This window comes from Phaeodactylum tricornutum, chromosome 4 (assembly GCF_000150955.2).
Source record: "Phaeodactylum tricornutum CCAP 1055/1 chromosome 4, whole genome shotgun sequence".
Classification (NCBI taxonomy): Eukaryota; Bacillariophyta; class Bacillariophyceae; order Surirellales; family Neidiaceae; genus Phaeodactylum; species Phaeodactylum tricornutum.
In genome coordinates, this window is record NC_011672.1 from 688,229 (window position 1) to 713,585 (window position 25,357).

Here is a 25,357-nt window from a genome sequence, read left to right on the forward strand (position 1 = left end):
ACAAAGGAGGTGGAGACTTCAGACTGCTCATAAAAGGAGGCATCACAAGATCTCTTGTAGCTCATGGTGGTGGCTTGGGATATTGTTGAGAAGTTTTATCCATGGAGTTGTCCAAGGCCGCTCTAGATAAGGACAAATTGCTACCAGTGTGTGATATACTGGCAGTTTGCCTGCTTGACACAACTATTCCAAACAGATTTTGACTGAAGGAGACAAATTCAATTCCTTGCAGACTATTGTTTGACAGATGAATTGACAAAGCATTAAAAGAAGCCAAGGAGAGCTTGCTTGGACCATGGCTTCCGAAGGCTTGCCTCTTCTGTGTTGTAGAGTTTCTAGCTTTACGTATTGCATGCTTTTCTGCAGTCATTTTGCCAGGTGCCAACAACACAAACAGTTCATTACCAAGCTTCTGCATGCTCTTACTGTAGGTGGCGCTTGTACTTGTTGGCTTAAAAAGTTGAAGGGTACTTCACATTCACTGTATGCAACCACTTGCTTCCAACCAATTCTACAATGCAAAATTGGCAAACAAATCTGACGATATAACTGCTACTGGGATCACATGTGCCGTATTGAACACTTTGGCTTTTCTGGAAAGTCCTCGTGGCATTGGTTTGCATAGTGATGAAGTCCAGAATGCAGTCACCTCAATCCCCCCCCCCCCCGCCTTGTAGACAGGGTGGGGCTCGCTGTTCGAGTTTTTTGGGTTTGTACTGACTCTACGTGAAACACACTTTCTGTTACTACCTTCGTGCTGACAGTGAACTCCAGGTCTGGCGTCCGTCCGCTACCCGAAAATGAAAATGGTTCTTTCCTGACCGCCCAAATCCGCGTTTTCGCCAGAAAACGGCAGTACCGCTTTTGCGTCCTTATAGAGAGGCAACTTCGGTCGGCTTCGAATCCAACTCATCGTACAAACCGCGATCCAATAACCAAAGCACAACTACACAAAAATATTGCACCATGTTTGGAGGGGGAGGTCGTAAGAAAAAGGATGAAAGTCTTTCACAGGCGATGAAGCCGGAAAACCCGCCGTCAGGTGGTGGAAGCGTAACTGGATTCGACCCTGAGGGTCTCGAACGTGCGGCGAAGGCCGCTAGGGATCTAGATAACAGTCGGAACGCATCCGCAGCAATCGAGCTGATCAAGACACAGGAGGCTACGAAGCAGCATGAAGCAGCGGCGAAGAGAGCCGAAATGGATGCATATGCGCAGCAACTGCGTGCTCAGAGTATCGAGAAAGAAGCCGACGAGGCACGCAAAACCCTCGATGCACAAACTCAACACGAACAGCGTCGAGCCGAGTACCAAGATCAACTGGAACGCAAGCGCCAAGTTGATATGCTTAATGCGCAAAAGTACATGCAAGAGTACGTGGCGGCTCAATATCGTTGTAGGAAACACAGCTTTTCCGTATTTGTTTGCTTATTGTATTTATTTCGATCGCTTGTGAATCTTTTAGGGAGCAGCTCAAAAAACAAGAAGAGATGGTTGCACGCCAAGAGGAGATGCGTCGTAAAACAGCGCAGTATGAGGCTGAGCTCCGGACGAAGACCGAAATTGCTAAAGCAAAAGCCGAAGCTGAGGGACGGATCGCGCAGGAGCGTCAGAACCATGATCTCATTTTGGATAAAGTTCGTCTCGAAGCCTCCGAAAGCCGCGATACAGTTTTGAAAGCAATCCAAGATGGCGGCAAGCTTCTTGGAGAAGGACTTTCTAGCTATCTTAATGATACCGAGAAACTCCGAAACACTGCGTTGACGATAACTGGCATCGCCGTCGGGGTGTATGCTGCACGGACAAGTATTGGTATCACTGGTCGTTTCGTTGAAGCACGTTTGGGAAAGCCGAGTTTGGTTCGTGAGACTTCACGAATGACTGTCTCGCAATTTTTTACCAGCCCTGTAGCATCTAGTCGGCGGATATTGGGGATAGGCGTACACGAGCAAGATGCCTTGAAAGGTATCGTTTTAGAAGATTCCCTCGATACTCAGCTTCGCAAAGTGGCGGTATCGACGGCTCACACCAAAAAGAATCGTGCCCCTTTCCGTCACCTGCTACTTCATGGTGAGTAGAAATTGATGCCGGACGTTTTTTTACCAACCTTTTTTTCAAAAGTTGCTTACAATTGTCACGTTCTTTCGCAGGCCCCCCTGGGACGGGGAAGACCATGTTCGCACGACAACTCGCGCAGCATTCTGGACTGGACTATGCTGTTTTAACAGGTGGTGATATTGCTCCACTAGGACGGGAAGCCGTCACTGAACTTCACAAATTGTTCGATTGGGCCAAAACAAGCCGACGCGGTCTACTACTTTTCGTCGATGAAGCCGATGCTTTCTTACAGTCCCGTGAAAACTCTCGTATTTCGGAGGATCAGCGCAACGCATTGAACGCGTTTTTGTTTCGAACCGGTACAGAAAGTGATCAGTTTATGATGGTGTATGCGAGCAACCAGCCTGCTCAGTTCGACGAAGCTGTCATGGATCGTATCGATGAAATGGTAGAATTTGACTTGCCAGGACCACACGAGCGGCGAAAGATGATCGCCGTTTATATCGATAAGTACTTATTGAACCCACCAAATCGCTGGACGAGAAAGGTAGAAACTATCGACATTGGAGACGCAGAGATTGAAGAAGTTGTCCGCGAAACGGAAGGTTTCTCTGGTCGCGCAATATCCAAGCTCGCTATTGCCTGGCAGGCCGCCGCTTACGGAACGGACGGTGCCATCCTTGATCGCGAAACATTTTTCAAGACGGTGGAACTGCATAAAAAAAGCATGATGACAAAGGAAATCTGGCTCAAAACCGCAACGAAACGCGCCCAAATGCTTACTTCGGATCGTTAACTCTAATTTAAGCCACGATCGTCTTCTTTTCGTCTATTCACATCTTAAATCTTGTTTGTTGGTTAACTTTTATTCCTTATTGGAGCTGATTCAACTCGCAATCCTTCGTTGAAGTTCACACCCTGCGTTGCTAGCGGGCAGACTCTGGCTTTCTCCCAGTTTGCCCACATGTTTCCGATGCGACGACGAGCTCCTTCCGTGTTCACATAAACGCAGGCGAGAGCATCATGGCCACCAGCGCCTGGTACGAGCGCACCAATAACTCCAGGCAAGGCAAGGGTTGCTTCGATCAGCTGTGTTTGTTCTTCCGGCTCAACAGGAACCTTGGCAGCTACACCCAATGCTTTCAACTCTTTCCGAGCCGCCTGTAGAGCGTTGCGTAATGAAATGAGACTCTCCTCAATCTTATCGTGCGCGCACCACTGCTCCATCGAACAATTTGCTAGCCTTTCTATTTCAGCATGATCGATAGGAATTGCGCCTATGTGCTCTAGCCGGTCCACCACCTGTCGATTTATTTCCGCTAACTTATGCCAGTGAGGAGCATTTCCGTTTCCAAAACCTTTCCTCCACTTTAGCACTCTTCGAGCCATTGAAGGGCTTTCAGATCCCCCTGAGACATCCGCCAGCATTATTTGCAAGATCGCGGGTAGTCGAATTGGAGCGGCAACACCTCCGGTCCAAGTTTTCTGTACGATAGCTCTCAGAATGGCTTGTACATGCTTTATTTCAGATTTCGTTTTGTCTAATTCTCTTAGCAAATCAGCAAGAAGATATTCAGGAAACCGCCGGTAGACATGGGAGCCGTGACAAGCCGCTGAAACATCAAATCCACTGCCAACTTTTCCTTGCGCGTGACAATGCGAAATTTGTGCTAAATTGTAAATGACGGAAGGCTGATTGCATGCGTAGCATAGCGATCCCACAAGACTGGTCACTAAGCAAGCACTGCTACCGAGTCCAGTTTTGAGCACATTACCATCTGGCCCGGAAGTAGTAGCGGGTAAAAACGGGGGAAGTAGTTCTACCGATTTCAGAGAGCGATCCAGACCCCGCTCTTGCAGATGCGGAATCAAGCTGTAAAAGTCGTTATCTGCTTGAATATCCAGAGTAATACGACAAAGGCAATCTTCCTTTGCAGTCAACAGGTAAAGTAGTGATACTCGTAGACTCTTTTCAATGAAAAGATTCACGCTATTGTTCGAGGCATCTGCAGACAAAGTCAATGTCACAGAATTGTAAAGATACTTCCATGTTTGCCCAAACTGTGGACTGTTCACATCAATCTTAACATGCGCTGACGCAGTTTGGTCAAATTCAAAGGTGGCAGTCGTATAGAACCGCTTATCGACGGCTAGGACGAGACCAGTATTGGGGGACTCCAGCACCAAATAGCCACCGGCCAGAAGAATCTTACCCGGCGCAGAAACTGTCACCTTCTTTATAGAGGTCAGCATGGACACCACACTATCATTAAGCTTGACCAATCTCGACCAAATATCGATTTGTTCACAGTCACTCCTTCGACGTCCAAAAAGCGATTTGATCACAATCACTCGTTTGTCACGAGTTCCCAAAATCCTTCGTTTAGTCTGACCGTGAGCAGTGAAAGGCGACGGAATAAGATCTTTTTTTTTGTCATCACTGTTAGTCGCATCAATTGACGGTGAGGGAGAATTTTTTCTTTCTTCCTGCGCCAACAAGCTCTTTAAAAGTGCACAATGGCGCGTTCCAAGCAAAATAAGAAAATAATCAAGGATAGTACCGTTGCCACTGCAGACGAACAGATGTCGAATTCGTCTCCTTCGCCATCGATACCAATTGAAGCCGAACGGCAGCTTTTCGCTGATCCGCAACGCACAACAAATTTTCGTTTCATTTTACTGGCTTTCTCTGTGGGTTACTTCTTTCAAAAGTCTTTCCGGCAATTCATTTTACCCTATGGTCCAGCTGCGAGAATTTCACGTGGCGACCGTACCGAATACTCCAGCATCGACTGGACTAATGATAGTCTAAAGACAAAACACGGTAGAACCAAGCGAATCTACGAACGTCTCGAAAACGGGGAGGAACCGCTTATGAAAGGTGCCGAGACCGTAGTTTTCGGAAAAGATGGAACCATGTACGTGCTTACAGAAGAAGCAAATCTGCTGAGTCTGACAGATTTTGAAGATGACGAAGACGGAGTTACGATCACAGCGAAAGCCGATGTAGTCAAGGATCTCGGCGCGGGCCGTCCGCTTGGTGCGAAGTTCACAATGGATGGAAAGACGTTGTACATTGCGGATACTCTTCTTGGTCTCACTCGCGTCCAGAATGTTAAGGATCCGACTTCCAAGGTCGAAATAGTGGCTTCGGGAGTCATGGACGGCGGCCGTATGTCCAAGTTCCTGTATACGGACGATGTCTGCGTAGGGCCTAAAACGGGAAAGATTTATTTTTCCGACGCCTCTACAGTGGTTCCAGATCGTATCAAAACTGATTCATGGGATACGTTGTACGCATCTAAAATAGACTTAGCACGAGGAGTCGGTACCGGTCGCATTCTGGAATACGATCCTTCGACAGATCAAGTTTCGGTTCTGGCTACTGGATTTCGGTTTGCGAATGGCATTGCAGTCTCGAAAGACGAAAGCTACGTGTTCTTTGTGGAGACTTTTGGTATTCGCCTCTGGAAGTACCATTTGAAAGGAGAGAAGAAAGGTGAATTGGAGGTTGTTGCGGATAGCAAGGACATGACAGGCTATCTGGACGGGGCCGATTGTGACTGGAACAAACCCGAAAAGTGTTATGCAGTCATGCCAAGCGCCATTGTACCAATGCACAAGCTATGGAATATGCTCCCAGAAGCGCTTGACGTCTTGTTCCGAACTTTTTTGATGTCATTGCCACGTACTCTCGCTCCCAGCGTGAAATCATACGGGGCGATTTTGGAAGTTGACTCGGTCACAAAAGAAGTTCGATACATCCAAGATCCATCTGGTGAGGACATTTCGATGATTACCGGTGTCACAGTGCACAGGAACAAGCTCTACTTGGGTTCTTTGAAAAACGCTTATATCGGGGTTTATACTCTGGATTAGGATATCTTCAGAGACCTTTTGTCTTTATTCGCTGTAATGTCAAGTAAAATATTGAGAAGTTTTTGTGACTACCCAACTACTTGCAACTAATGTAGAAAGTTTTAATGTTGAGAAAGTTAGCTAACAGTAAGTGGGTGCTCAGACGATGTCAAATCCGCTGAATGGATGGTACCCTAACTAGCTCAATATACTTACAAAACCATTGTACGTTCAATGCTATATCACGTGTATTAGTATTTTGCACATTTTTGAAGATTTTTCAACTGGTTTAATATCCAAGAAAGCACTTCCTATGACAGAAGACTACCAGTGAAAGGACTTTATTACAGCAACACAAGTCCCTCATAGTCAAGGAGTTGACCAAATTTAAAGGTGTCATCCATGTGGACACCGTTAAACCTTCCTGGTATGGTAGCAATTTACTTTTAGGTCAGAGCAATATTGCAGTCAGCCAATCCTCAAGTTTCTGAGAATGCAATTGCTCAGCTTTACTTGATTCTGACAGTGAACAACCAGCCCAGCCTGATTTGATGCTTTGAGTTATTTTCTCAATTCCTCTCTTATATGCTTTTATGCTTGAGATAATTTTCATGGAAATTTTGCTTGTAAGAAAAAAGATCTATTTACTGCAAAAATTCTACATGTAGCGGTTCAGCACCCATTTACTGGATTTGGCAGGGTCTTAGCACCTATTCAGCTAATTTCCTCTTTACTTATACATTACCGTCGGGCGTGGCCACGAGAAGGAAACCGTTTCTCATTGCGACGTTTCCAAAACTGTCTATACAAACCTATTCAACATCAATGTAAATGAACCTAGCAGAGGACAAAATATTATTAACTAAGATGTCGAAAACTATTTTTCTAGCCAATAAACTATGTCCGGCAACAAGTCGGCGAGCATAGACACTCGCTTCATTGGTCGCTTCATCCTTCGACATGTTGGATATGTCATCTACATTCGTACAAAATGCTTTCACCATGGCGACACCATCGTACAACGTGAGCTTGGATCTTCTTTCGTCCGCTTCTCACCAGGAGATCCATTCCCACCAGCAATCCGATGCCCCCTATGTAGCCATGGAAATGGCAGGACCTCGACCAAAGAGCAACCAAAATGAAAAAATTTTCAGTGATGTTCCGCCAGTGATCGACAAAGATGAGACAGACGATGGCGACTCCGTTGCCGTCTCGATTGTCAGTTCCGTCATGACAGCAGAAGGAATACACGACTGGACAGGATTCTGTTGCGTATGCCTGGTTGTTCTTATTGGTGACATGAGCCGAGGTGTTATGTTTCCTTCAATGTGGCCCTTGGTGGAAAGTCTAGGCGGAAGCCAAATCACGTTGGGCTATGCAGTCGCCGCCTTCTCGTTCGGTCGCGTCCTTGTGAATCCAGTTTTCGGATCCTGGTCACATCAGATTGGCTATACAAAAACGTTGCTGATGAGCTGTTCGATTCTGTTCGTAGGGACGCTCTGCTACGCTCAAACACAAAATGTAGGTCGACCGGAATTTCTGATCGTTTCGCAGACGATTCTAGGAGTCGGAAGTGGTACGCTTGGTGTAACACGCGCATTTGTGGCCGATGTGACGGCAAAAAGGCAGAGGACCACATATATGGCATGGATTACCGCTGTGCAGTATGCTGGCTTTACGGTCACTCCCTTTTTTGGGGCCTTGTTCAACTTTGCCTTTCAAAACAACGATTACCAGTACGGCATTTTCCGTTTGAACATGTTTACAGCCCCTGCGTACTTCATGGCCTGTTTTGTGGTAGGGACATTTTTTGTGCTGATATTCTTTTTTCAAGATCGGCACCGCATATGCATAAGAAAAGAAGCGAAAAAGTCGAAGAAGCGAGCTGCGATGGAAGATATTGCCAACGCTGTTACATGGATCGGTATATCTGTGTACGACTGTTGTATTCTGGGTTGTATGTTACTGAATGTGTCGACAAAAGGATCGATATCTTCTTTCGAAACTTTAGGAATTTCGATTGCGCAGTCACACTTTGACATGGTGGCATCGCGAGCTGGAATGATCGTCGCTACTTGCGGAACCATGGGTGTGTGTGCTTTACTTTCAATGGGGACGTTGTCGAACCACTTCAACGATGTTCAGTTGATTTCCGGAGGTATGACAATAATGGCAATAGGTATTGCTTCATTGACTACCATTGAAGAAGGGATTCGAAACCCTTCTTGGAGGTACTTCGTTGCTATGTTTTTGATTTATTCAATTGGTTTTCCTATTGGCCATACAGCAGTTATTGGACTCTTTTCTAAAGGTACGTGCTGCATTTTTCCTCGCGAACGCTGGAATTGCAGCCAAGAACTTATCACCACTTTTGTTTGGATCATCTTTGCAGTTGTTGGACGTAGGCCGCAAGGCGCATTGCTTGGATGGTTCGCTTCGGCCGGATCTTTAGCGCGTATGTTCTTTCCAATTATGTCGGGGTATGTTGCCGATTACAAAGATGTGGAAACTCTGTTTTGCATACTGACGGGGGTATTATTTGTCTCGATTGCTTTTGTGTACTGGTCCCGGGATATTCTCTTATTTTTGTCGTCCTAGTAGGACGCTGGCGAAAAGAGACGTTGTGAGACAATTGGTAAACTATGTTTGTGGGGCACAATAAATCTTGCCAGAGAAAGGCTACTTTTAGATCTTGTTGGCTTCATTGCATATTTTAGTGCTAGATTCGAAAGGGCGGTGTAGCGTAGTGCTGGAGAGCAAGCAAATCTGTAAGCAGTAGCCTCAACGACTCGATTGCTGTTAAGAATGCACTGTCACGAGACACGCTAGCTGCTCGGGTAGACTCAAACCTGTCGCGACTTCGACAAGGAAAAGGATGAAAGCTGCTATCATTGATGCTCGTCCCAATGTAAGTTCCAGGTCCATCATTAGGGTAGATGGAGCACTCGAGGAGCGCCGGGGTAATACCAGTAACTGTGCCAAAGGAGATTCGGCTAGGGGCTCATGCGTCCTTGGCCCTTGCTCAAGAATTCGCGAGTTCAGAAAAGAGTGGTTGGCGCCGGCTGTAGAAGTGTCAGGCATACAAGTGCCGACACAAGCCGGGCTGCACGGGACAGCAACAAGCGGTTGGTCCAATGGAGATTCGTGACGATAAAATCGCGAGGGGACTTCCGGTGAGCCGGTCACCAATGCCGCCTTCCGTCTCCCGACTCGCGACCCTCGTACGGATCCCTTTCTGCTCGATGTCGCCCCCACAATTATCGCATATGCGGTTGCGGTCGAAATTTCAGTGGCCCATACCAATGTTGTAATTCCCAAAACGTTCTTGATCACAACCATTTCGTAGAATAATCCAAGCGTCTTTGGACGCACCTGCAGGGGAGAGACCGAGTTTTGGCCAAAGTGCCAATTGTTATGCGAAGAACGACACCGAATTGTATTTGTCTAAAGACTTGGTGCAGATTGCCGACAATCAAGATCGATTTTGTTTCGCGGTCGGGCAGCATTTGTTTCTAATCCCTGACGTTCAAAACTATTGTAAAGAATTCTTTTCTAGACTGTGAATGTAAGAGTTTGTAAATCTATTCGAAACACGAGGAAGAGTATCATCTCAGACTCCCGAATTCCTGCTAATCCTGCTAGCGCGCCAGCCAATAAGTACGCTCTGTCACATTCGAAGGAACAAAAACAGCTGCTCAGGATAATCTGCCGATGAACTCATCCCCATGAAACAACCATGACGGCGTGAACATTAGTATTGTTCAGCTTCCGTGAGATAGGACAAAACGCTTACTCTAATCCACGGTTCTTTTGATCTTGTAGGGACCAAAACCAAAGATGCTAACAAACGCAGTGTATGGTTCCGAAAACGACGACGAAGCGGGAGAAAGTGGATCCTCGGCTCGACAGGGCGAACAAAGCCAGAGAGACTCAAGCGGACCCCATGATGAGAGCCACATCGAACACAAGGATGAGGGCATGGCCTTCTTTCGACCTATCATTCAGCGTCAACGATGGGGCGATGATCAATTGCCGGCCCACACTGACTGGGGGAATATTTTCTTTGACTTGTTTTATGTAGCAGCGTAAGTGAAGATCGAGCGGGTCACAATATCTGGTGGCATCATGCACATTTCCTCAGCCCAGCAATCTACCTCTGGATTATCAGTGCTTACAACCTAGGAAGCTTACTGCGAGAGGATCCATCAAGAAGAGGGCTCCTTTACTTGACCGGCTGTTTTTTGCCGATTTTGAATCTCTGGAATTACAAAATGGGCTTCTTGGCCCGCTTCCGGATCCCTCACGATGTCTACCACCGTGTATTCGAGGTGATGTATCTCATCCCATTAGCGACAGCCGTTACACACATTCATCACGTACCAATTCTTTCGGATCCGGAGCGCCATCTCGATATGTTCGTGTTTTGCTGTAGTATCACGCTCGCCGGTGCAATGTACTTGATCGTTTTGGTCGAAGTAATGATTTCGCAACGAATGGGAGCAAAGGAACTCTACCCCGAATCCTGGTACATGGCCCAGAAATTGATTTGGATTTCAGCCGTTCCCACACTACTGGCTTTGTGTGCGACGGTGTATACTGGCAAGATGTACTTTGATAGTTCAAAGAAGCACGCAGTCTATAACGCCTCGTCGGGGACCGGCGACTTCAATGGTACCTCCAACGTAACTGGTGACGTTCCTCATCTGCGCGATTTGGCATCGTCGGAAAGTCACGAATACAATGGGGGAGCCGAAGACGACGTCGCCATCTGGCTTCTCATTGGGAGCAGCTTTGCAAATATTGCAACCATGGGGTTTATATTCCTTGGCAATCGTTGGTGGAAGCCTAGCGTGCCAACTACAGATTCTCAAAAGTACGATACTTTAAATAAAAGTGTACAGGAATATACAGTGATTTGGTGACCTCACGTCTTTCTTTTACTTTTAGGTACACTGTCCCTATGAATATCGAATTTTCCATTCATCGGTATGTTTTTTGTCCGACTTTCACGCTGGCTCTTCTCTTTCTCACTTTATACTTTCTTTAAAATTAGATACGGCGAGTGGACAATGTTGCTTCTAGGCGAAAGCATTCTGTCGCTATTGATAGTGGATCTTAGTGAAGGGGTTCAGTACTACGAGATATTCTTTTGCGGCGTGATCACTGTTGTCTTTCTCGAGTATTTACATTTTCGGTCGCAGCCATCAGAAGCAAATGACCATGCGCTCAGGCGAAGCGCTAGTAGTGCAATGGTCTTTTTCATGTTTATGCAGGTATATTCTATTGCACTCGTAGTTCTTGGTACTTCGTATAAAATGTTCCTCTATGAATCCGTTTACGCCGACGAAAGTGCTGGGACCAAAAGCCGGGCACTTTTGCCCATGTTCGAACGTTTCCTTGCAGGAAAATCGACGGCTTCCCGTTTCGAAACTGGTGATCGGCAGCAGAGGATTGCTCATTTCTTCAGTGGGAGTCTCGCGTTGGTTTGGATATGTTTGGATGCTATGAGTATTGCGCACCGTGGCGTAAAATCAAATCTACATCGACTTGAAGGCAAGAGGGGAAAGAAAATCGCACGTTTTTTGTTGTTGCTGCGTACGGTATTGATTGTGTTCATCGGGACGCTAAGTCTTTATGTCACGTCCCCTGTTTACCTCGCATTTACTGGCCTTGGTGGCGTTGTCGCTCAGATTCTACTCCGCTTCTTGGGTTCGGCTATTTTTTCTGTAGACGATGAATTTCATGAGGAAGAGACCATCGAAAAAATTGCGACCTATGCCAACGCCAGGTTGACTGAATCAGGCAGGGAATAACTTGCTTAGTCCGATCATGGCCAAGGTCCCAATCGAAAGGTCTCTAGGTTTTATTTCAATATAAATGGCGACGCTTTTTAACATTTATTCCAATATTCTGATCTTGGTGCGGTACCAACTATTATTGCCGAGTCCTCTGACATTCCATGTATGATTCGCGTCTTCTGGCTGCGCGTTAAACGCCAGGTCGACCGCTTTAGATGCTAAATGCACATTGCCATCTTCTTGTACGATCGCCGGAACGTCGCATTCCCAAAATGTCCATGCCCAAGCGCGACCAAAGCGCTGCTCGGATCCTTCTTTTAGAATTGCGGTTGCCCAGGATGCACCGTTGTCTCCAGTTACGTCCACACGAACAATGTTGCGACCTCCTCCTGCCCACGCCCAACCGGTTGCCTTCACAGTGATTTTATCACCAGCCTTCATGCCTTCTTTCATTTCTGGCTTTTCGACTTGTGTAATACCAGAAAATAAACTTACTTCCGTCATTGAGGGCATTTTGTTTAGGTCAACGTTCTTTGCATTTGTCATGTTTGGAGGGAGTGTCTTGTAGTTGAGCCCACGTTGCCAAGGGCCTTCTGCTTCAGTTTTGGCTAGCTCAATTTTTTCTAACCACTTGACATTCCGAACCGCAGCATAGCCGGGAACAATAATTCGGAGTGGAAAACCGTGGTCTCTAGGGATCGGTTCGTCGTTCATTTCGTAAGCAACGATACAATCGCCGTAAGGATTCATTGCCTTCTCCATTCCTATTGATGCCGACATACCATCTAAACTGTGGAAGCGCACGTGCTCAAGGCCCAACTTTTCTTCGGCCTCAATGGGATCCTTCAGGCCGGACGCCTTTAATAAGTCTGTCAAGCGAACTCCACCGAACTTGGCTGTAGATATAGCTCCTTGGCCCCATGGCGTGCCAGAAGTTCTCTGGAACTGATTGAATCCACTGCGGCGATTTCCGCTGCACTGCAGTGTGGCAGTGATTTCCACTTTTTTCATTTTTCTTAGTTCATCCACGCTATATAGCACGACGCCTTTCCCATAAGCTGTCAAATCGACCTTCAGCCGAAAGTCATTCACCTGCTTCTCAGACAAAAACGGGACCGGGTGGTGATGGCGGATATAAAAAATAGAAGCAGGCGTCAGAAAGTTTTGTGTCAAGAAGCGCGTGGGACATTCTGCGTTCATGGGTGTATCTGAGTGCACCAGCAGAGCTCGGTGTCGGTATGGCTCTTTGGCGTATGGGTCCGTTTCTTCCAATGTCGCCATCTGTTCTTCTATCCTTTCTTGATCTTCCTCTGACAGACGTCCAATCGCCATATGCTCCATTAGACGCATTGGGAGATCTGAGGCAAAGTGTTGACGATAGAGATACCAGAAGGGCTCAATTGCCGACCCGGCTGCAGTGAGAATCTTTTCCGATCCGCCGGGATGGTTAGGGATGAAATCAGTAACATCGTAAACGACACCACCGTACGACATCCAGATGGGGTTTCCGTTTTCTCCATTCTTTTCGGCTATCTCTTCCAGTGAGTAGACAGGCATGCTATTGATATCGTGGGATGCCTGGAACTCCTCAAAGTCTTCCTTGCCGACTTCTGAAGGAGTCAAATGTGAATCTTCGGTACTCATGGGCTTTGCATTGGAGTCACAAAGCGAAGTGGCACCGGCCCAGGTTAGAATCGTGGCGGTCGCAGCAGCGGCAGCAGCAGCAACATTCATTAACGAGCATTTACTTGACAGTGAAGCATTATCGTTGCCAGCGAAATGGCTCAATGCAGCCACCGAGACGCAACGGACATGTGCGGTAGATACACGCCTTGTCCCCGAGAGTACACAAGCTCCGACCGAAGATTTCTGGAAACTAGACAGAACTTTTTTTGATAACATGGTATTCCGTTGATCTAAATCTGCAGAAACTGAACTTGAGGTGCTTTCCTTGCGTCAACGGGCATAGATTATCGCCGATCTTATTCGACTGTGTACTATATAGGATTGCACAGTATTTGGCCTTTCAGATTAACTGTTACGCGTTTTTCTCCGACCCGAACCGACCCCAAAGTGAAAGTATGGTGGTACCTCTGACGGCTATACACTAAGGGACAGTGACGGGGAATTTCGTGAGACATTTGTCGGTTTCCGTGCAAAGAACTAGCCTTAACCCTAAACTGAACTACACACGAGAAGGGTGAAGTAAACAACACCTTACTTCGAGAGTCATGCTTCTGACAGTAAACGAAAGTACCCTCTATAGACCACGAATCTGCATTAACAGCAAGCATTACAGTCTTTTACACGACGTCCCTGAACATAAACAGCTTTTATGTTTCGGTCGTCTCCGAGTACACATAGCTTCTGAAAGACATCCAAAACATTGTCAGAATCAAATAGCTGAATTGGACTATCCACATCCGCGGACAGAATCATTGCATCAAATTCCTTTCCTACAGCCAAACTTCCGATACGGTTGTCGAGCTTCAAGGCTTTTGCTCCTCCCAGTGTATCCAAATAGAAACCGTGTCGATAGTCTAAGACATGATCAACATCTTCGTTGTTTGCAATTGCTTGATGTTGCAAAGATTGTGAGGCCACGACCGTCATTCTAGAAGAATGCAACATTGAGGGACTATATCCACCAGCAACATCTGTGCCCAAACCAACCTGAGGCCCGCCGCGCTGTAATATATTGCGGCAGTGGAGGGACTTGCCAGCAAAACAAAAGTTGGAGAGAGGGCAATGTGCGACCGCGGAACCGCGTCGCTGCAGCAAGTCCAAATCGTCCTCCGAAAGAAAAACTCCATGCGCCATAACACACTTATCCGTTAAGAGCCCATGGCCATCAAATATTTTGGCATCAGTCCTTCCAACACCGTTATCTAAACCCTCGGATGCATCTAACTGACGACTGAATGCAACTTCATCTACTGATTCCGAAATATGGCTTGTAACATGACAGGAGCGCTCCGCCGCCAGTTTTCCTAAGGCCGTAAGTAGTGCTGGCGAGCATGTAGGAATAAACCGAGGAGTGATAAGCGGTAGCACCAAAGGAAGTTTCGCACTTGTCGTCTGCTGACCCGATTTCATTTGAATGTATTCTATGAGCTCCTCGCTTTCCTTCAAATTCATCTCTACCGTCTGGGTATAGTTTAAAGGAGAGTGGCGATCCATACACACTTTACCCACCAGTGCACGCTGACCCTCCTCGAGTGCAATGTCGACCAACACTTTACAAGGATCCAAGTGCAGCGTGGCAAAGTACACCGCCGTGGTGGTACCAGCCAAAAGTGTGTTTCGGACCACACCTTCATATACTTGCCGAGCTAAAGAGGGATCCGATCCGAGTCTTTGTTCGGCAGGGAATGTGTAGGTCTCCAACCATCCATTGGGCCCCATCAATGGACGGTCTGTGGCAGTGCCCGTATATGCGTACTGCGCTGCGTGAATGTGTAAATCAATCATGCCAGGGCACAGAAACTCGTTTTTGGACAACTCGACCAGGCGTGGAGAATCGATCGCTCCAGCGGCGAAGAGCGACGCAGGGCGAAGTTCGGATATAGAACCTTCCTCGTTGACGCATAACACATGATCAATCAGAAGCTTTAATCCGGGCCCAATCCATCGACAGCGCTCGTCATCCAGTTCGGGCTCCCGTGGCGCCGAAAAAGGATTCCGAGTCGGCACCACAATATTCCCCCGGAAAATCCATTGTACCTTTTCTAGGTCCAGTTCCATGGCATCGATTGTCTCTTTTTTACGATGTCTGTGGTTGATCTATCATATTGGACCGTGATCCGTCGCTCAAGATGTCGTCCATGCATTCTTCTACGGCGTAGAGAAATTCCGTTCTGTTTTCGCGATAGATTTCACAGTCTCATTCTCTTGCAACCATGTCGTGACTTACAGCTATATTCTTTTGTCTGCGGCTATATATGATTTGATAAAATGTATCTTCTACGATATATGATAACCAATGGTATACTAACACGACTGGACAGACAACTAAATCAAAAGCGCGGCTTCGCAAAAGAAAGAACGGGTCGAAAGCTGGGTGTCAAACAAGCGAACCCACGCGACACAAAGTCGCAAACGCCGAGGAGCACATACATACAAAGATCTGCTCCTCAGAGTCAACACGTAAAAGCCATGTTGTCTAATTCTATCCGCATCTCCTCTCTTCGCACCGCCTCTTGTGCTTACAAGGCTATTACATCTCGGTCATTTGGAATCGGTGATACTTTTGGCAAAAAGGTACGCAATTCTGTTTTTACTTTCCGACTGATATGGTGGTCGAATACGCACTGCCGGATCGGTCTTGCGGCTGTTCAAACAGTCATGTTTACAAGTGAATGAAAAGAGGCCACTGCATACATGGTCGAGACAACTTTGAAAGACGGTGGAAACTAGTTTGCTCACTCTATTGAATCTTGACCATGCTTACGACAGGAAAAAGTCGAAGAAGATCGTTTTATGCGGGAGCAGGAGAAGAAGTTTTTTGAACAGAAAAAGGCCGAAATGGACGAAAAGATGCATGCGACGGAATTGGCCGCTTTTGAAGCTTCGGTGGCACCGGCAATGGCGGAGGCTGAGAATGCTCTGAGCAAGACGGGAGATAAAATTAGTGTTGCAGGATTAGAGGCAATCGCCAAGTGGAAGCTTGGGTTGTAGGTTTCTCGCTTTGACTTAGGGCGGGCTGTTGGTTCTTGCGAGTGTACCTCTAATGAGCATCATTATTCAAAACCTTGCCCCACGAGTGAAACTAAGACCAAGAACTAGTCGATAAATACTATAGATTACGCTCTTGTACTAATCTAAGAGTCGTATGTTTCTGTTTGTGGCACATTCATTGGTTCGAAAGGGCGACAAATGCGATGTGTACATGCGTCAAGACTCCCTCCTAGCTGACACTGTCAGTGAATAGGCTTCTTCGAAAAAATCTTCCAGTCTCACTGTCAGAAGGGCTATTATTATGATGACGGCATAGGAGAGTTGGCACTAAAAAATGAAGTATGAGAGCAGGATTGCGATAGCGCAACGAGCGACAACTTTCCGCGGAGTTTGTATCGGTATATACTGACTTTATTTGGCAACCGCACAGTAAGTTGGTACCATCTCACAAACGTGGTGGATGATGCGTATCCTTCTTCATTTAGAAAAACATCACGACTGGACGTAGACGAGTTGCCAATGGCAATTGCATGATGACGTCAATCTAGCCGATTTGGGTTGTCTTGTACTACAAAGCTTGTATTTGAATTAAAAGTTGTGGCTATTTGCAAAACGCTGTTGATCCGTTAGCAGGCATGGCCATACAGTATTAAAGGTTACTCTATGCGGCAAGTATGAGAGAATAAGTTGCTATTGGCTGTTCAGTGGTTGCAATGGAAACTTTTGGAATAAATTGCCGAAATGACGTATGGTTACTTGTTTTGTTGCCAACTTGGCGTACCACCGCCCCATCCACCAGTAGCTCCCTGTTGATTGGACCAGCCGCTAGACGGTTGGCTTGAATCGGCAACTTGTCCTTGCAAGCCAAATGTCTGTTGTCCAGTGCCCAGAGCCTGAGGCGGACCCTGTTGTTGAAAGGGGCGGTTGCCACCCTTTTTACCCTTGTACTGTTCGTCGTCTTGGAAACCTCCTCCGTAGTTTCCCCCTCCCTGGTGCTGTTGAGGTTGCTGTTGCATGTTGTACGGATCGGGCATGCCTCCGTGCTGGCCGTATCCTCCACGTTGTTGAAAATGATCACCTTGGTAACCCATATTGTATGGTTGGCCGCCATAACCACCATGCTGTTGATATTGGTTGTGATACTGATTATTATTGTGATGCTGATTGCGTGCACGGTAATTGCCATTGTTTTTCTGGTAGCCACCGCTGTTGCCGTGTGATCCTTGCTGCTCGTGTTGATCACCATAATGGGGAGCATACCCAGCACTCTGCCCCATACCTTGAGGGTATCCAAATCCACCCTGCACAGCGCCTCCAAATTGGGCACCATACCCATAGTTGTAACCCATACCGCCTTGATGCTGTCCCATGTGGAAAGGAGCTTGACCTCCATAATAAAGCGCTGGGTTTCCGTAAGGCATGTTAGGCATGCCTGGTGGCATACCGGGGGTTGCATTAGGATCAGTCGGATTCGATGCCGCTATCGATCCAGATTCGTTGCCGGAGCTTGGCTCAGGCTGTGCAGCGGCGTACAATCCGCCGGCCTGGACTGGAGGGATGCCACCGCCAAGTTTTGGCTGAGAGGGTCCACCCAGCCCTGGAACACCGCCGGGCATGCCAGCAAATGCATTGCCCTGTGCGCCGGGCGCGTTGTAGTTGTACATACCCATGGAGGACGCAATGTTATTGCTACCAGGGATACCGTAGGGTTGGCCGTATCCACCCTGGTACATGCCCGGTGCAGTGCTGTTCATGGAAGGTCCACTGGTTTGCGGATGAGAATTGTTGTCACCGGTACCAGCGCTGGCGTTGAGTGTGGCTCCTTCGAGCTTGTTCTCTAGCTCGTGCACCATGACAGCGTTGCTTGGCATCGGCGGAATGCCTGTAAGGGAGAGACCAGGCGGAGGTCTAGCCGGAGACGCCGCCGGTGCGGGAGGAGCGATTTCGTTCTCCGTTACGCTGGCGTTCACCTGGTGACCTGGGCCACCCGCATCATCAAAGGAGCCGAATCCAAAGTCCAAATTAGCGTCGTCGGCATCAGTTGTTTCCCAGCGACCCATATTCAAGACAGGTCCAGGTGCCTTCGGCGGTTTGGTCTGTTGCTGCATTTCTAGAGGGGCGGCCGGAGCTGGAGGAGCAGCCGGTGACATGGATCCAATATGTTTGCTACCCACAGCTGAGGGTGGAAGGTCTACTTTGGATGTTTCTGAAACCGCACTGCTCTTGCTCCATGCGTTGGCCGTTGTGGTTGGTGCAGTGGTAGCCGGTGCAGGAGGAGCAGGAGCGACTGGCACATTCATATGCACAGAAGCGGGTGGTTGTGCAGTGGTCGTGGGTGCCTCGCGGGAGACCCCGGTCCGTCGCACCCGGGGTGCCTCTGCTTTTGGTACATATGGGGCAGCCGGGGCCGGCGGTTTGGGCTTTTCCGCACGGATAAGGTGCGCCGATCCCTTGGTGGCCCAGACGTTCCCTCCACTTGTCGCACGGATACCGGGAGCCGCAGGAGTCGATACCATTGGGGCTACGGGAGAAGGAGGTGTTACGGCAGCCACTGGCGCGGGAGTCGGGACCGGATCGGGAGCAGAAACTTCAGCCGGAATGGAGTCGCCGGTCTTTTTCGCCCACGCTCCGAGTGGAGCCGGGACCGAGTTCAAGTTGGGAATTCCAATCTCGGGATCTGCAACGGGTTTATCTGCAGTGGCACTTGTCTCTGTGAGCGTGGTATTGTTCTTGGGCCTGTCGTTGGCTCGCGGGGCTGTCGAGCGCCCCCGACCCGCCCCGCGCCCTTCACCGGTACGGCCTCGGCCGCCATCGCCGCGGCCTCCGCGTCCCGCCTCACGTCCACGGCCTTCGGACCTTCCGCGTCCACGACCCCCACGAACTTCGGGTTTCTTCTTGGCGATGCGCTTGTTGACGTCCTCCCATTCTTCTTCGGTCGAAACGGGCTGTTCCTCCCACCATTCCATAATCTTTTGACGGATCTTTTCCTCGTCACCCTTGAGCGATTTGACCAGCGCCGCGAGGTCTTTGTGTTTGTGTGGAGGACAGGCTTCCCGAAGCTAACGACATACGGGTTGGTATTTGAATGTTGTGTTGTATTGCATGCCGCAAAAAGAAAAGGGTGAGAGAATACATTTATAAGGTTGATGTGAAGCGAAGGTGTCGTCGAAAGCAGAGTAAACAAGATCCGGATAGACCAAGGAGGGTCACGAAGAGAGCAGCAAGCCCCGGTGAAACTCATTCCAGAGGCGTTCTTCTTGGAACCGTACGTATTGAACGCGGTAGTAGGACGATGGATCCATGGAGACTATGTCGAAACCCGCTGTCCCCAAAAGGGCTTTATCACTCAATATCAATCCTCGAAGACTTACGCTATCAATGAGCTTGCCGTCCTTGTTCTTGGCTCGGCTACCGCCGGTATTGTTCGACGGCATTGCGAAGGTATGTAGAAAGAATGTCTGTTGAAACGAAGGAAATAGGTGTGAAAGCTGTCCGAAGATTAACCACGGTGATGACCCTGAAACACTTGATACTATTTGCTATCGTTATTGTTGGTGGTGGCGATATCTCTCTACTAGTGCTAGCGTGTGTATGTGTGTTTGTCTGTTCGTTCGTTCGTGTTGTTTGGTCTGTACGCGAATAAAGTATGTGAGTATGTTTGTATGTTTCGGAACGCGCAGAGTTGTACCGTTGTCGCCGTCTCGTGGATGACACCTGCTGTTGGTGTGTTCGTCGATAGCGGGCCCAGCGGAATACGGTATACGGCCAGACCAACATTTGGTGCGAAGTGAGGATTTTGCTCTCGCAGCGGACGAAGGACAGAGTCAAGGGTGTGGAGGCTTTCCCCGCGACGCGCGACGTAATTTGCGCGCATCGGGAGCGACTGCACGTCTTGCCTCCACCTTATACACACGTGGAAGCATACCCCAACGTGACGTCAGCCAGCGGAACGATGGTTCCTTCCCGGTCTACGCACGGACACGATCCGAGCGAAGAGTGACGGTAAGCACAAAAAGCCTTGTCCACCGCAATACACAACCTACAACACTACTCTACTAGAGTAACCTTTCCTCTTCAACCAACGAACGGTCTTGGTCGCGAGCGATATCGAAACACAGTGAGAGAAAAGGGATCCAACTGAAGACGAGAGGAAACTCATCCACCCGTTCAACACAAGTTATCTTTCTTTTGAAAAAGGAGTAACTCTTAGTATTCTCCCCCGCACTCGTGTTTCAAGGATGATGATTTCTCGTATTTCGGTCGTGGCGCTGTTCAACCTTCTGGTAGCGACATACCATACGGAGGCTTTTGTACCGTCGCATCACCAGCGTCGAGCAGTCATTCGAACAACAGCAGGCACATATCCTTCCGCTTACTCCCGCCTCTACTTTTTTGGACGCAACAAGGACGACGACGAGGCGTCGGAAGCCGATAATACGGACAAAAAAAGTCCATTCTTCGCACGTTTTGGTATCGGAAAGAACGAGAACGAAGACGACTCTGAAGATAAAGCATCGGAACAAAATTCTAAAGTGCACGAGACTGTTGCAGCGGTGGCTACCGTAGCCAAAGATGAGGTCGAAAAGGAGCAAGGGTTCACTAGTGGACCTCTTCCTCGCACATCGCGGGCGCCCAAGCGAGTGGTCGATGCAAACTTGTCGCCCCTCGAGCAGGCGGCCGCGTTGCAAGCGCAAGCCAAGAAAATCCGTCTCGAAGCTGAAAAGCAAGACGCGGAACTTACTTTGGCGAAAATCACAAAGTTGGAAAAAGAAATTGCACACGCCAAGAGGCACAAGGAGTCGCATGATGACGCCGTGGTGGAATTATTGCAAAGGGAACTGCAGGCTTTGGAAGCCAAAATGAGGGGAGAAGCGCCAGCACCAGTGATACGGTCTAAGCCATTGTCTAATAAAAGCGAAAGCGGCGCGGTCCCTGGCACGACAGATATCGCCGCAAAAGTGGCAACCCGAGCAATGCCTGAGAACGGCTTTTCAGCCACCGTGAGCATGGCCGAGGACCCTGCTGAAGCACTACAATCGCTCGACGAACTTACCAAATTTATAGAAAATTCACCCAAATTTATGAAGAAAGCACTCGCGGCACAGGTCGAGCTAGATTATGCCGACGTGGAAAACCTTAACACGACTGAAATGGCGCTTCGCGTCGACAAAATGCGTCGTCTCGACTTTTCCTTCTCGGCGCGTCCTAAACCCAGATTTACCTTTGAGGAAGTCAATGCGAAGAAGAAGGAACTCAGCAAGGGATGGGCTAAATCTCTGTTGGATCCCCGTCTCACGTCGGCGGCTAGTGGCAACGAAACAGAGCTTGCCTTGCTCGCTCTGGAATACGAGTATTACAACAAGGGAGGCATGGTGCTTTCGCAGGATCAACTAAGTGAAATGTCCCAGGACGACGAGTTTATCGCGCAAATAGTTTCTGCGGTCAACAAGTCAGCTGTGGATAGTTCGATTGAAACACTTTTTCCGAAGTGTACCCGTAAAGAAGGACAGGCTCCCACCATGGCACAAGTCCAGCGACTAATTACCGATGTTTTGCCAAAAGCAAAGTTTTCGTCAACGTCTAAACCAGAACCTGTTGCCGGTGGCTTTGTCATTCGGGGAATTAACAAGGCAGAAAACGGCGACGAGCTGATCGAAGCAATTGACAAGCAGCTTACTAAGTACCCAAATTTGGCCGACAAACTATCCGTCTTGTACACCAACGACTTTACTGTCTTTGCCAGTACCGAGGTTGAAAGCGACGAATTCAACTTCGACGATGTTGAGCCCATCCTATACGTGACTGGTCCGAATATCGTTCGAGAACCCCGGAGGGTGCTCTTGTCGTTGACGTCTGCTTTAGGAATCGCTTCATCTTGGTATCTATCCCTTTACCCGTTCCTTCTAAATCCAGCGTTGTCTAAACGGGTCGACGAGCAGTTGGCTTTGGCCGACGCCAATATGACACCGGATCTGACGTGGTTGACGGATCTGTCGCTTCCCTTGTTTACGACGTTCGTCTCGATCCAGTTAATCCACGAAATCGCCCACCGGGCTGTCGCTGCCTTTTATGATGTGAGTGGCGTGCTTTGTGGAAGGAAGCGATAAGATCGTAGGAGTTCGGCTCACACTTTCTTATTCCTGTCCCACAGATCAAAGTTTCTGCTCCAACGTGGGTACCTTCCATCTTTACTGGTATAACGAGCAGTGTAACCACGTTCCGGACCTTACCAAAGAATAAGCAAGCGATGTTTGACTTCTCGGTAGCCGGACCGCTGGCAGGAATGATTGCTTCTGCCATCGCGATTTTTATCGGGTCACAGATCACTGCAAACCAGGATGCTTCATTGTATCCTGCTCTTCCTTTGGAGATCTTACGACAGAGTACTCTGGGTGGTGGAATTATTGAAAGCATGCTAGGTAGTGGAGCACTGAGTGTTCCTGGTGGTGCTCTCGGGACCCAGGCCGTTGCTCAGATGATGATTCCTTTGCATCCAGTGGCCGTTGCCGGCTATATTAGTCTTGTTCTGAATGCCCTTGCGATGCTACCCGTTGGAAGTAAGTAATGAGCGAGGATTCCGGTTTCATGCGTCAAATTTTGACTTACGAATCCATTTGTTTATATTTGGCTAACTTGCAGCCACCGACGGGGGTCGTATTGCCTTATCAGTTTTTGGACGTGGCGCCAAGCTTCTTGTCGGAAACGCGTTTCTGTTTGCAATGCTTGCAATTGGCCTTTTAGGATCTGATCTTTTCCTGTTCTATTTCGCTTTCTGTATTGCGTTTCAACCCGGCAACGAAATACCGTCACGGAACGAGGTTGATCGTGTTGACTTTTCTCGTGTTGTGGTTGCCACTAGTGCATATATAGTTGCTATATTGGCGCTAATACCTTTCCAGTGAGGGCTTCATCTCATGTTTTTTCACAGTCAGTATCTGCTATTTGTCAACCATCACCGGTATTTTACTAGGACCCGCCTAGTCGAATGCAGCAGCATTTAAATTACTCCTCAAGCGCTCAATCCCATTCTAGAACTTGCAGGAACACTGCCCTGCCTCACCATTGAACTGTTGTAGATGCCGTCCTACTAGAAATTTAATGCAATAGGAATGGATTTAAAAATACTACAACATTGGTGCTCAGGTAAAAGCGACAAAGATAGCCATTCCGATGGCGAATGACCTATGAGAATCCAGCTCTTCCACATCATTCCGTGCAGTGTCTCCAGGTCACGTTGTCAGATGGTATAAACGATACGCAAATCACAGGTATTCTAAACTCGTCCAAGCCAAAAAAGTCTGCGGCGCAAATGGTAATGGATGTAACTTCTTAACCAACAACAGCGTTCCTCGCCTGCCAACTATGCAATAGCTATTCTGCCTCCATCCATGTCTAGAACGAGAAAAATGTATTCTGGCAAGGATGCCGAAAGCAACCCTAAATGACAGGAGCAGTGACGATGAACTTACGACTCAGCGGTAGAAGAGCGAGGGCGTTGGCCACGAGACCAAACAACCCAGCAATCACTCCTGGTTGCACAGCAAGAATAGTGCTATCGGGAGTGCCCGCCTTGCACATAATCTCTGTCATTGTTGTTGTTCCACCTATTAGCTTGTTGAGTACAGATGCTGATTCTTCAGCGCTCCCAACCATTGGAAATCTTCCATAGGCTGAACGAGCATCATTTGAATCTTCTTTTAAAGTGCGAACGAATCTCAGAGCAACACGAAAAGCATCCAGCTTTTCATCCTAAGTTCCGGTCATCATCATTTCCTCAACCCGTCCAGCCGTTGGTATGTATAAAATCAGGTCAGTGTTATCAAAGCTTACAAGAGGATTGGTATTAACTTGTTCGCGGAGACTTTGCTATCATCGTGCCCGGTATGAGCACAGGTGTCTGAAGTTACCAAAAAAAATTGATGATCCAAGGCACTGTAATTCAAAGTACGTTTTGAACGCGGGTGTATTGTTGCTATGAAGTGTTGAGGGAATGGGCAAATCTACTGTCGAAGTCAACGACCCCTTTCTGGTGCAAAGGAGATAGCTTGGTTTCTTGCGCGCTCTGTCGTCAGAGTATTTTTCCTCCATCTCTCTCGTTCCAACATACTTTTTTACTGTTTCAATTTTCTCTTGAGCTAGCCGGCAATCGAGTTTACATGCTCCGCTTCAGCCTTGAAGCTTCGTCTTGAATCTCTTCCGGTGCTTCAATGCGGCTGAGGCGTGTTCTTGTGTTCATTAAGAGTGAATCTGGATTACGTGACCAAACGGGTGGCCGGACTGGACCGTTCAACAAAAAAAGCGTTGACAGCGACCAGGAATGGTCTAGCCCTCTTCCAAATGTTCCCGTATCGGTGTTGACTTGGGTTAGAGTGGCATATCTGTCATATGCAAAGTCTCTAGCAAAAGAAGATTTGCCGAAAGAATCTGTCTCGCGTTGAAAGGTTTTGCCATTGCCGGCCGAATCTGATTGCAGTCAAGATCCCCGCAAACCCCACATTTTCGTTTTTATCTGCTTTGCCAAGATATTTCAGTCTTAGAGCGGTTTTACCATGTAAACGCAGCAAGTTGTCCAAAGCTCGATCATCTTGTCGAGTGTACCTATAAATGCGAAAACCTTCTACATCGGTGTTACAGAGAGAACGGCAACAAACCATAGACCGAAAATCATCTGTGAACGAAAACTATTCACGGGGTCGACTTCGTCCCGACAAGGAGCTTCGAGGTCATTTGAGCGACATGACATGATCCAGGCTCCCTGTAATACAATGGAACCACCCAATAGTACTGACAATAGAAGTGTGACCCAGACAACGACTCCAAGAATAGACGATCCTTGGCGACCGAACAAAGCGAGCGACATCCGACCACCGTCTGTTGCACCGAAAGGGATCAGCTTGATAGCATGAATAGCGAGACTCGCAACCCTACGATTGCAAACGGATGGAGTGGGATTGGAGTTTCCGGGC

General features: G+C 48.1%; 10 protein-coding genes across 10 annotated transcripts; 6 read left to right on the top strand and 4 right to left on the bottom strand.

The window, feature by feature from the left end:
* The first annotated feature begins 886 nt into the window (after positions 1-886).
* On the top strand, positions 887-4,374 carry PHATRDRAFT_44478 (predicted protein). The gene is made up of 5 exons (XM_002178245.1): positions 887-1,373; positions 1,466-2,070; positions 2,151-2,764; positions 3,588-3,592; positions 3,919-4,374. Exons 1-5 carry the CDS (start codon positions 967-969, stop codon positions 3,935-3,937), a joined length of 1,650 nt encoding a protein of 549 aa, XP_002178281.1. The 5' UTR covers positions 887-966; the 3' UTR covers positions 3,938-4,374.
* Positions 4,375-4,522: 148 nt separating this feature from the next.
* On the top strand, positions 4,523-5,937 carry PHATRDRAFT_44479 (predicted protein; the record flags this gene model as incomplete). The annotated part of the gene is made up of 1 exon (XM_002178246.1): positions 4,523-5,937. Exon 1 carries the CDS (start codon positions 4,576-4,578, stop codon positions 5,935-5,937), a length of 1,362 nt encoding a protein of 453 aa, XP_002178282.1. The 5' UTR covers positions 4,523-4,575.
* A 980-nt stretch (positions 5,938-6,917) lies between these two features.
* Positions 6,918-8,514, top strand: PHATRDRAFT_44480 (predicted protein; the record flags this gene model as incomplete). The annotated part of the gene is made up of 3 exons (XM_002178247.1): positions 6,918-8,074; positions 8,096-8,227; positions 8,309-8,514. Exons 1-3 carry the CDS (start codon positions 6,919-6,921, stop codon positions 8,512-8,514), a joined length of 1,494 nt encoding a protein of 497 aa, XP_002178283.1. The 5' UTR covers position 6,918.
* Positions 8,515-8,715: 201 nt separating this feature from the next.
* Hlip1b (high light induced protein 1b) lies at positions 8,716-9,255 on the bottom strand (the record flags this gene model as incomplete). Its single annotated transcript, XM_002178520.1, has 1 exon — positions 8,716-9,255. One exon carries the CDS (start codon positions 9,253-9,255, stop codon positions 8,716-8,718), a length of 540 nt encoding a protein of 179 aa, XP_002178556.1.
* A 410-nt stretch (positions 9,256-9,665) lies between these two features.
* On the top strand, positions 9,666-11,729 carry PHATRDRAFT_44481 (predicted protein; the record flags this gene model as incomplete). Its single annotated transcript, XM_002178248.1, has 4 exons — positions 9,666-10,001; positions 10,085-10,789; positions 10,864-10,902; positions 10,970-11,729. Exons 1-4 carry the CDS (start codon positions 9,754-9,756, stop codon positions 11,727-11,729), a joined length of 1,752 nt encoding a protein of 583 aa, XP_002178284.1. The 5' UTR covers positions 9,666-9,753.
* Positions 11,730-11,785: 56 nt separating this feature from the next.
* PHATRDRAFT_44482 (predicted protein) lies at positions 11,786-13,775 on the bottom strand. The gene has a single exon (XM_002178521.1). It carries the CDS (start codon positions 13,614-13,616, stop codon positions 11,814-11,816), a length of 1,803 nt encoding a protein of 600 aa, XP_002178557.1. The 5' UTR covers positions 13,617-13,775; the 3' UTR covers positions 11,786-11,813.
* A 243-nt stretch (positions 13,776-14,018) lies between these two features.
* Positions 14,019-15,203, bottom strand: PHATRDRAFT_1769 (predicted protein; the record flags this gene model as incomplete). Its single annotated transcript, XM_002178522.1, has 1 exon — positions 14,019-15,203. A coding segment is annotated over one exon (1,185 nt), but the record flags the coding sequence as incomplete, so codon positions are not given.
* A 637-nt stretch (positions 15,204-15,840) lies between these two features.
* PHATRDRAFT_44484 (predicted protein) lies at positions 15,841-16,536 on the top strand. The gene is made up of 2 exons (XM_002178249.1): positions 15,841-15,974; positions 16,170-16,536. Exons 1-2 carry the CDS (start codon positions 15,870-15,872, stop codon positions 16,389-16,391), a joined length of 327 nt encoding a protein of 108 aa, XP_002178285.1. The 5' UTR covers positions 15,841-15,869; the 3' UTR covers positions 16,392-16,536.
* A 607-nt stretch (positions 16,537-17,143) lies between these two features.
* Positions 17,144-20,265, bottom strand: PHATRDRAFT_44485 (predicted protein; the record flags this gene model as incomplete). The annotated part of the gene is made up of 3 exons (XM_002178523.1): positions 17,144-19,450; positions 19,763-19,849; positions 20,080-20,265. 3 exons carry the CDS (start codon positions 20,263-20,265, stop codon positions 17,144-17,146), a joined length of 2,580 nt encoding a protein of 859 aa, XP_002178559.1.
* Positions 20,266-20,457: 192 nt separating this feature from the next.
* PHATRDRAFT_44486 (predicted protein) lies at positions 20,458-23,518 on the top strand. The gene is made up of 3 exons (XM_002178250.1): positions 20,458-22,465; positions 22,543-22,948; positions 23,031-23,518. The coding sequence occupies exons 1-3, from the start codon at positions 20,630-20,632 to the stop codon at positions 23,291-23,293; spliced, it is 2,505 nt and encodes an 834-aa protein (XP_002178286.1). The 5' UTR covers positions 20,458-20,629; the 3' UTR covers positions 23,294-23,518.
* The last annotated feature ends 1,839 nt before the right edge of the window (positions 23,519-25,357 follow it).

Coding starts and splice junctions, on each gene's coding strand:
- PHATRDRAFT_44484 (XM_002178249.1), top strand. CDS start 15,870: ATGTTGTCTAATTCTATCCGCATCTCCTCTCTTCGCACCGCCTCTTGT. Junction 15,975..16,169: donor GTGATACTTTTGGCAAAAAG/GTACGCAATTCT, acceptor TGCTTACGACAG/GAAAAAGTCGAAGAAGATCG.
- PHATRDRAFT_44478 (XM_002178245.1), top strand. CDS start 967: ATGTTTGGAGGGGGAGGTCGTAAGAAAAAGGATGAAAGTCTTTCACAG. Junction 1,374..1,465: donor GCGCAAAAGTACATGCAAGA/GTACGTGGCGGC, acceptor TGAATCTTTTAG/GGAGCAGCTCAAAAAACAAG. Junction 2,071..2,150: donor CCGTCACCTGCTACTTCATG/GTGAGTAGAAAT, acceptor GTTCTTTCGCAG/GCCCCCCTGGGACGGGGAAG.
- PHATRDRAFT_44482 (XM_002178521.1), bottom strand. CDS start 13,616: ATGTTATCAAAAAAAGTTCTGTCTAGTTTCCAGAAATCTTCGGTCGGA.
- PHATRDRAFT_44486 (XM_002178250.1), top strand. CDS start 20,630: ATGATGATTTCTCGTATTTCGGTCGTGGCGCTGTTCAACCTTCTGGTA. Junction 22,466..22,542: donor CTGTCGCTGCCTTTTATGAT/GTGAGTGGCGTG, acceptor CCTGTCCCACAG/ATCAAAGTTTCTGCTCCAAC. Junction 22,949..23,030: donor TGCGATGCTACCCGTTGGAA/GTAAGTAATGAG, acceptor GCTAACTTGCAG/CCACCGACGGGGGTCGTATT.